The 10,241-nt window shown below is 40.5% G+C and overlaps 1 protein-coding gene across 1 annotated transcript; it reads left to right on the top strand.

Annotated features, from left to right (window-relative positions):
- The first annotated feature begins 1,607 nt into the window (after positions 1 to 1,607).
- Positions 1,608 to 8,445, top strand: LOC138784277 (secreted Ly-6/uPAR-related protein 1-like). Its single transcript, XM_069959790.1, has 3 exons — positions 1,608 to 1,756; positions 7,280 to 7,396; positions 7,662 to 8,445. Exons 1-3 carry the CDS (start codon positions 1,633 to 1,635, stop codon positions 7,991 to 7,993), a joined length of 573 nt encoding a protein of 190 aa, XP_069815891.1. The 5' UTR covers positions 1,608 to 1,632; the 3' UTR covers positions 7,994 to 8,445.
- The last annotated feature ends 1,796 nt before the right edge of the window (positions 8,446 to 10,241 follow it).

Consider the following 10,241-nt stretch of genomic DNA (forward strand, 5'->3'; position numbering starts at 1 on the left):
AGATTTACATGGAATAATCCTCCTCCTTCTCTGGTCCGAGCTCTGGATTTCCATGGAATATTCCTTCTTCTCTGGTCCGAGCTCTGGATTTACATGGAATAGTCCTTCTTCTCTGGGCCGAGCTCTGGATTTACATGGAAAAGTCCTTCTTCTCTGGTCCGGGCTCTGGATTTACATGGAATAGTCCTTCTTTTCTGGTCCGAGCTCTGGATTTACATGGAAAAGTCATTCTTCTCTGGTACGAGCCTTGGATTTACATGGAATAGTCCTTCTTCTCTGGTCTGAGCTCTGGATTTACATGGAAAAGTCCTTCTTCTCTGGTCCGAGCTCTGGATTTACATGGAATAGTCCTTCTCTGGTCCAAGCTCTGGATTTACATGGAATAGTCCTTCTCTGGTCCGAGCTCTGGATTTACATGGAATAGTCCTTCTCTGGTCCGAGCTCTGGATTTACATGGAATAGTCCTTCTTCTCTGGTCCGGGCTCTGGATTTCCATGGAATAGTCCTCCTTCTTTTCTGGTCCGAGCTCTGGATTTACATGGAATAGTCCTTCTTCTCTGGTCCGGGCTCTGGATTTCCATGGAATAGTCCTCCTTCTTTTCTGGTCCGAGCTCTGGATTTACATGGAATAGTCCTTCTTCTCTGGTCCGAGCTCTGGATTTACATGGAATAGTCCTTCTTCTCTGGTCCGAGCTCTGGATTTACATGGAATAGTCCTTCTTCTCTGGGCCGAGCTCTGGATTTACATGGAATAGTCCTTCTTCTCTGGTCCGGGCTCTGGATTTCCATGGAATAGTCCTTCTTCTCTGGTCTGAGCTCTGGATTTACATGGAAAAGTCCTTCTTCTCTGGTCCGAGCTCTGGATTTCCATGGAATAGTCCTTCTCTGGTCTGGGCTCTGGATTTCCATGGAATAGTCCTTCTTCTCTGGTCCGAGCTCTGGATTTACGCCCTCTCATAACTTTTTAGCTCGGTAACGTTTTCTTATCCCATAATGAGATTTACAGATAATGGATATGGGGGCACCCACATAAGAACAGCGGCCGTCCGTCCCCTACAATTCTCCAGCTCACAATGTTGTCATTCAATTAAGCATGCGGCATTCACCTTAACCGAGATTGTACTGGGACCGGGGAGGAGAGGACGGCGGTGCACCGGAGATGTGGGGGAACCAGGCTGACTCGGGGCCGGTAAGGTGAACATCTTTTATAGTTTTACATCATTCTGAGCCGTATTTAAAAAAAACTATTGAGGGGTCAGACAATATCTTTACTCAGGACCCAGCGAGTCATTTGTAAATTTTTGGAAACAGGATAAAAGGATAAACACTAATATTGGAGTCTCCAAAATGTTTCCACTTGGCCCCAGTTTTCTATATGAACTTTTTTTCACAGTTTTGCATAATTGCAATAAGTTTCTGGATAATAAACCCTGACACCTCATATAATTACTCTTCCATCATCCACATCACTTTGCCTCCGGCGTTCTCTTGCAATAGATTAATCACCACTTTAATGAGTGAGCAGATTCCAGACGTGAATGGAAAAGTCGGAATAGGTGACGGCCGTGGGGCAGAGGGGGCAGGTAGGATGTGGTTGTCCCGAGATCCCTTTATCTTCTCATCTGGTGGTTTATGGTAATGAGGGCAGCCCTGCTTTATAAGCCTTATCTCCACATGCAATCCCGTATTCGGCAGGAATCCATGATGAAGAGATTTCTTATCGCACTCCTGGCCACCGCCGCTCTATGGGATTTGGGTAAGAGATTACATTTTTTAAAGATTATTACACAGAATCGGCTTCTCTGCTTCAACTCTACTACACACAATGGGATGTAAAGACAATGATCGTATAGGATTTAGATTGTATTTTATGTTTTCATATGTAAAAAAAAATAGTAAAAATTCATTTCTTCTGTTACGTAAAGTCAGCCGTGAAACTTCAACGTCTAACAATAGTCATAAATTCATTGTAGCAAAATTACTGGAACAAATGAGATCACAACACATTATGAGATGTAACTAAACTTTAGAATTTTTTATTTTTTATTTTTTAATCTAAATTTTTACAAATACAACTCCATACAATGTAAGGCATGGAGTCCAGATGCACATAGAGACTTCTCTGGACTGTGCACAATGTAATAAATTTTGAAATATTAGACTTTTTTCACACTTTTTATGGCCACTAGGGGGCACCAGCAACCTCATTCTACAGATATTTTAATCTATATTATATCAGTGCACTTAAAAAATTATTATAAAAAGATTTGATGATCAAAGTAAAACAGAAAATCAATATTCTAATTATTATCAAGTCAATACGAAAATGTTTATTCCAATCAGTAGAGATATAATCAGGGCTGCTAAAGAGCGCCACCTGCTGCTGGCTTCAAGCCAACAAATATCAGATTATCTCTAATCTACAGGATCTCAAGTACAACAAGGAGATGACAAATTAGGACACAGTTTTCATTAAATAATAATGATTTGTTACAAATTTACATTTTGGGGGCCATTCACTAATATGAACAACTCGTTTTCTCTTCTTGAACAATGGGGGGGAAATTTACTAGTGAGGTTAAAACTTCTACAGAGTAGTCGTCTGTTTTTTACCCTGAGGAATAGGACTAATTTAACAAAATGTTCATAAATTTGAGGAAAAAATAAATAAAAATAAAAAATATTCACAAATTCCCCTGGTACTGACCAGATGGAGGCTGGCACCAAGTTGTGGGACTTTTTAAAAGGTTGCAAATAATAGGAAATCCTGGATTATGCAAATTTGGGGGTGAATACTGAAATCAGGCAGATTTTCAACAAGTCACATCCAAAAAATATGCAAAAGAAACCATTACGTGTCTCGACGTCAGTAAACTAGCCAGACCTTCCTCCGGGGAGGAACAACCAAGCCAAGGAATGTCTCCAATTAAGGAAACCACCTAAGCAAGGTATCCATCCACAGACAGCTGTTTCAGGGTATTTGCCCCTCATCAGTGTGGAGTAGGATTCTGGCTAGTGGGAGCAATGACTAGTAAGTGCATGCAAAAGGACGCTGGTTGACCTCATGATCTTGGTTTGTTTCTTTTTCTCTAATGTTGGCACTGTTTGTGGGGTTTTTTTCTTTTGTTTTTTGTGAAAAGCTGTCAAAAAACTTTCAATAAAAAATATCTGATTTACAAAAAAAAAACAAAAACACTGCAGAGACACCATCACATGTCTCGACGTCAGTGTATTCTAGAGCATTGCCCCCTGGATATGTGATGGTGTCTCTGCAGTGTTCTTTTGCATATTTGATTTCCCAGGGGGCAATGCTCTAAAATACACTGACGTCGAGACGTGATGGTGTCTCTGCGGAATTTTGGTTGATCTCCCTGAGGTCAACCAGCGTCCTTTTACATCCAAAAAATAATTACCCGTCGAATATTGGTTCATAATTAGAACGTAGACCAAAAATGGGAGAAAAATTCAATTATTTACCTGAAAAAATAGATGCAAAGCCCTGGATGAATTTCCGCAACTTTTTCCCCCTCCTTACCTTGTGGGACCCCTAATGCTTTTTTTTTTTCCACCAATCATGCCTTATTTTTTGTAGGACAGCGTCTACTCTCTGTTGCCACCTTTCATTTTACCATATAATGTATTGGAAGAAAAAAAATAAATTGAAAATCAAAATTGAAAAAAAATACTTTTATAATTTATTAATATTTTTAACATTTTTTTTTGTCCCACTTATGGGGACTTTTATCTGCAATTATTTGATTATATAGATAAATGCGATACTATTGTATTGCATTGATCAATTAAACTGGCCCCTATGGCAGGCTGTACTAGTAGATTTATCCCAGCAGCTCAGAGGCCTAGAAAATACCACCCGATGTCATGACAACTAATCCGCTGAGCCGCCAATGATGTACAATACAACTATATAGATAGCAGAGCCCGCTCCATACTACCCCTCCCAATCTATGATGTAATACTACCATAGAAGATGCCTACCTGCCATCTTACCATAGCTGGAGGATGTCCTGGACCATCATGGGTGGATTTACCCCTGCACATCTCTGGATCTTTTAAATTGGACGAGTGTCTGATGACTTTCTATTTAAAGTCATCTATATTGACTCTAGCGCCCCCCAGAGGTGGTATGTGAGGGTCCTCCACCTGTATCACTGTTCTCCTAAGCTTCTCCTTCAGATAGAGCATTTATTTTATCACTATCAGAGAAGAATTGTTCACAAGGTAAAGAGACTTCATTACTCGTCCCACTTCATCTATGGAAGTCTTGAAGTAATCTAGTGGATTATAAGAATCCCTAGAAAATAACCCATCTACTATAACTTCTACAGTGTACAGTCTTCTCTTCTATCCGACTGATTGCTGAACATGAAGACTAGTGTGATATCTAATAAATGAGCATGCAGTGTGTAACACTGGACACAAGATGGCGCCACTTTACCTTAGTGAGGCAGCGAACGCACAGCAAAGTCTCTACAAGGACAAGTTACTCCGGCAGCAGCGAGAATATACTTATGGATCCTAAGATAAGAAAAGAAATATTCAACTTATAAACTCACAATGGATCAAAGTAACAATAAGGAAATGTTTATCAGGGAAAGACGTCCGTCTATTAATAACAACTGCAGGAAATAAGGATCAATGTCAAATCACATCCTACTCCAATAGTGGGAACACGGAAGTGGGGAGAATAATAAGATACAGTAACCAAAATCCTAATAATTATATTCTCCATATTTATTAAAAAAAAACAACATAAAAATAAAGTAAATAAAAATAGAGATAAATGGTAACCAGTATAATAGTTCCATCACCTAGTAGCATCATTGTTCTATATAGGAGCAGTATTATAGTAGTTATATTCCTGTATATAGGAGCAGTATTATAGTAGTTATATTCCTGTATATAGGAGCAGTATTATAGTAGTTATATTCTTGTATATAGGGGGCAGTATTATAGTAGTATATTCCTGTATATAGGAGCAGTATTATAGTAGTTATATTCCTGTATATAGGAGCAGTATTATAGTAGGTATATTCCTGTATATAGGAGTAGTATTATAGTAGTTATATTCTTGTATATAGGAGCAGTATTATAGTAGTTATATACCTGTATATAGGGGGCAGTATTATAGTAGTATATCCCTGTATATAGGAGCAGTATTATAGTAGTTATATTCCTGTATATAGGAGCAGTATTATAGTAGTTATATTCTTGTATATAGGAGCAGTATTATAGTAGTATATCCCTGTATATAGGCGGCAGTATTATAGTAGTTATATTCCTGTATATAGGGAGCAGTATTATAGTAGTTATATTCCTGTATGTAGGGAGCAGTATTATAGTAGTTATATTCTTGTATATAGGGGCAGTATTATAGTAGTTATATTCTTGTATATAGGAGCAGTATTATAGTAGTTATATACCTGTATATAGGAGCAGTATTATAGTAGTTATATTCCTGTATATAGGGGGCAGTATTATAGTAGTATATCCCTGTATATAGGAGCAGTATTATAGTAGTTATATTCCTGTATATAGGAGCAGTATTATAGTAGTTATATTCCTGTATGTAGGGAGCAGTATTATAGTAGTTATATTCTTGTATATAGGAGCAGTATTATAGTAGTTATATTCTTGTATATAGGGGGCAGTATTATAGTAGTTATATTCTTGTATATAGGGGGCAGTATTATAGTAGTTATAATCTTGTATATAGGAGCAGTATTATAGTAGCTATATTCTTGTATATAGGAGCAGTATTATAGTAGTTATATTCTTGTATATAGGAGCAGTATTATAGTAGTTATATTCCTGTATATAGGGAGCAGTATTATAGTAGTTATATTCCTGTATATAGGGAGCAGTATTATAGTAGTTATATTCTGGTATATAAAGTGGCAGTTATGTTATGGTGATATCTCACTGCCAAGGGTAAAATAAAACTAGCCTGCCCAAGGCGGAGTTAACGTCCTTTGAAGAACGCCCCCCGCACTTCTAAGGACGTTAACTCCGTCTAGGGCAGGCTAGAGCAGAATATGAGATTCAGGGCTGATTAGACACGCCAACCCTAGTTGCCCTACACGCCCCCTGCTTACCTGCCCTTAGTCCTTAGTCACCACGTCACCAATAGGAATAGGGACCGCCATCCATAGGGTCGTGGTTAAGTAAGTCCGGTCACCGCACCGGCACAACGTCACATGTCACAGTCTGACAATGAGGTCATAGCTGTGTGTATATATTTCTCTTTAATCCTTTTTGATTTTCTTGGTGATGGTTTGTGTTCATAAATTGCATCATTTAAGTGAACAATTTTAACTGAAGTGTAATAAACGTTAAGTTTTATTTTACCCTTGGCAGTGAGATATTTTGAGTTTGAAGGGTATTGTGTATCATTAGGCGGCAGTGATATGTTATGGTGATAGCAGCGCTTTTCTTTCCCTTTCCATCTCCCTTTCCTCCTATGCTTTGCTGTTGCTCGGTGGAGTTCATCTTCCCTTATTAGAGATAACCATTAGGTCACAGGTTTAGAAATCCTTAATTTCCTTTGTTGTTTGTTCCCCCCTGGCCCCCGGCCAGCGCTAAGTGTCGGTAATGTGAGTTTCTTACAAATAAAGCAGTAGATGAATGTGGATTAGGAGGGTGTGACAACTTAATCCAAACAACATGTTCTACTTGTTCTCATTGCATAAGAGTGACTGAGAGCGGAGTATGAGAGCAGGGCGGTGTCATCACTGCCGAATACAATACATCACCTGTCCGCAGGGTTATACTCTTACTCAGCTGCAGCGCTCGGCCTTGTTTATATACATAAAGAGACGACTCTTACTCTCTATAATAGTTTAACATTTCCTTATTCTACAAAGCAATAATAGCAGAACTCTTTATTTTCAGCAGAATAGTGAGTGCAGCTCTTGGGATTTAACTCAGGATCAGTAATGTAATATACTGTATGTACACAGTGACCCCACCAGCAGAATAGTGAGTGCAGCTCTGGAGTATAATACAGGATGTATCTTAGGATCAGTACAGGATCAGTAATGTATGTACACAGTGACCCCAGCAGCAGAATAGTGAGTGCAGCTCTGGAGTATAATATATGGTTATGTTAAGGCCTGAGCTGTTCCAATGTGGAGACTCTATCAGCAGGTACTGTTTATAGGGGTGACAGCCATTGCTCTGTATTCGCACTGTATTGGGTATGCTCTCAGTTTTTTTCTTTAATAAACCATTATTGAGATTCTTTTTGTGTTCTGTCTCTCAGCCCAGTCTCTGACATGTTACACCTGCATCAAGAAACCAATGAGAAGCTGCAATGAGACGAAGGAGTGTCTGCCCTCCCAGAAGTCCTGCCGGACGGTAGCTGAGAGCGCCGATGTGGGTGAGTGCCGCACAGTAAAGGGTTAATCCCATCATCCCATGTTGGGACCGTCCTTTGCTTCCAGTTTTGTTACTGATGTTGAATTGTATCTTATAGTGGGTTCATAACCAGAGCAGCATTCATAGTTCTGCTGGCTGCCCCCAGGTACAGGCACAGGTGTACTAGTACTGGATGGAGAGTCATGTGACCTGACCGCTGCGCTCGGTTATTACCCCTGACATTCATCTCCTTCATCTTCAGTTCTTATATCTATGTCCTCCTGCAGGTTTTCCCTTCAATGGAGAATCGGTGGTAACCAAGGACTGTGCCGACAGCTGTCAACCCACCGACCCCAACGCCCTCGGGAAAGAAAAGGAGGTCAACTGCTGTCAGACCGATCTGTGCAACAGTGGGGGTCTCCTTCCCGGAGGATCAAACAGTACGGATACAACCCCCACCAAAGCCACCTCTATGGGCACCAGTATGGGCACCACCAAGGCCGCCACCCAGACCCCATCTAATACTGAAGGGGGGGTGACAAACTCCGCCCCCATGACTGCAACCTACACGATCCTGGCAATGGGGGCCGTGGTCTTCAGGAGTCTCTTACAGATCTAGACATGAAGAAATCTCATATCTAAGCTAGTTTTTTCTCATATATATATATATATATATATATATATATATATATATATATATATATACTTTGTAGATAGTATTTATATGTATAGATCCCTTATAGCTGTTTTATATATATATATATATATATATATATATATATATATATATATACGGATACTTTGTAGGTTGTATTTATATGTATAGATCCTTTACAGCTGTTTTATATATATATACGGATACTTTGTAGGTTGTATTTATATGTAGAGATACTTGTATATGACGTTCTCCACTTCTCCATGGGCCGTTCAGTCTTTTAGCCTTTAAAAAACAACAGAGAATTATGATTAATGGCGACCGGATGATTTTTTATTTATTTTTTTTTATTTCCATGGTGATCGCCATTATTACCAAAGTGACTGGCTTTATGTTAATAAAGATGTTCTCCATGACTAATGTCTTCAGTTCGTACTCTAGATGGGGTCAGTGACCAGTGTGTTGGGTCTAACATTAATAAATAACATATCATGGTTATCGGTGGATATGGCTCTATGTCAAATAAGAAGAAGAGAACAAGAAGACTTATCATGTACAGATGATGGAAGAACAAAAGTGGGTGCGGGGGGTGTCCTCATACTCAGACAGGTACCAAAGTACCAGAGGATGCCCCATTAGCAGGGCCGGCTCCAGGCGTATGTGGATAGAGACTTAGTGGCCCTGTTGTATTGCAAGACTGTACAAAAGATGACAGCGCACTTATATCCAACTACTACAGGAAGCAATATCTGCACCCTCCCTATAGTAGTTAGGTCCCCCCTGTGTATCCATATAATAGCTAGCTGTGTCCCAATAAAGTAGTACCCTCTATGTGTCCCCATTAGTAGTTTTGCCCCTTACTGACCCCCATACAGTATTTAGGTCCCTTCTGTACCTCCACATAGTAGTTAAGGCACACTGTGCATCCATGTAGTAGGTCCCCTTTTGCCCCCATATAATAGTTAGGAGTCCCCCTGTGCCCCCAAATAGTAGTCATATACCTCTTCTGCTGTACATAGTATTTAGGTTCACTCTGTGCATCCATATGGTAGCTAGGTCTGTTCTGTGCCCCAAGACAGTTTTGAGGCCCCACATCTGTGCCTAAATGTAGTTATTAGGCCTCACCTGTGCCCAATATAGTTGTAAGCCCCCTCTGTTACCTCATATAGCAAGCAGGGCTCACTGTGCTCCTATATAGTATTTAGGTCTCTCAGTGCCACTATATAGTAATTAAGTCCCCTTTGTGTCCCCAAATAGTGTTAGGCCCCCTCTATGCATCCATATAGTAGTTTGTCCCTCTCTGTGTATCCATATAGTAGTAAGGTCCTTTGTGTGCCCCCATCTAGTAGCTAGGCATCTTCTTCTGTCCTCCATATAGTAGTTAGGTCCCCTCTGTGACCCCCATATTGCAGTTAGGCCTGTTGTGTACATCAATATACACTCACCGGACACTTTATTAGGTACACCTGTCCAACTGCACGTTACCACTTAATTTCTAATCAGCCAATCACATGGCGGCAACTCAGTGCATTTAGGCATGTAGACATGGTCAAGACAATCTCCTGCAGTTCAAACCGAGCATCAGTATGGGGAAAAAAGGTGATTTGAGGCCTTTGAACGTGGCATGGTTGTTGGTGCCAGAAGGGCTGGTCTGAGTATTTCAGAAACTGCTGATCTACTGGGATTTTCACGCACAACCATCTCTAGGGTTTACAGAGAATGGTCCGAAAAAGAAAAAACATCCAGTGAGCGGCAGTTCTGTGGGCGGAAATGCCTTGTTGATGCCAGAGGTCAGAGGAGAATGGGCAGACTGGTTCCAGCTGATAGAAAGGCAATGACTCAAATAGCCAACCGTTACAACCAAGGTAGGCAGAAGAGCATCTCTGAGTCTCGATTTCTGCTGCGACATTCGGATGGTAGGGTCAGAATTTGGCGTCAACAACATGAAAGCATGGATCCATCCTGCCTGGTATCAACGGTTCAGGCTGGTGGTGGTGGTGTCATGGTGTGGGGAATATTTTCTTGGCACTCTTTGGGCCCCTTGGTACCAATTGAGCATGGTTGCAACGCCACAGCCTACCTGAGTATTGTTGCTGACCATGTCCATCCCTTTATGACCACAATGTACCCAACATCTGATGGCTACTTTCAGCAGGATAATGCGCCATGTCATAAAGCTAGAATCATCTCAGACTGGTTTCTTGAACATGAC

The sequence above is a fragment of the Dendropsophus ebraccatus genome, chromosome 2, assembly GCF_027789765.1.
Source record: "Dendropsophus ebraccatus isolate aDenEbr1 chromosome 2, aDenEbr1.pat, whole genome shotgun sequence".
In the NCBI taxonomy this organism is placed as follows: domain Eukaryota; kingdom Metazoa; phylum Chordata; class Amphibia; order Anura; family Hylidae; genus Dendropsophus; species Dendropsophus ebraccatus.

What these genes read in the sequence shown, in the direction of transcription:
- LOC138784277 (XM_069959790.1), top strand. Translation starts at nt 1,633, where the DNA reads ATGGTAATGAGGGCAGCCCTGCTTTATAAGCCTTATCTCCACATGCAA. An exon ending in CGCCGCTCTATGGGATTTGG is followed by an intron (nt 1,757 to 7,279) that starts GTAAGAGATTAC and finishes TCTGTCTCTCAG; the next exon opens with CCCAGTCTCTGACATGTTAC. An exon ending in AGCTGAGAGCGCCGATGTGG is followed by an intron (nt 7,397 to 7,661) that starts GTGAGTGCCGCA and finishes GTCCTCCTGCAG; the next exon opens with GTTTTCCCTTCAATGGAGAA.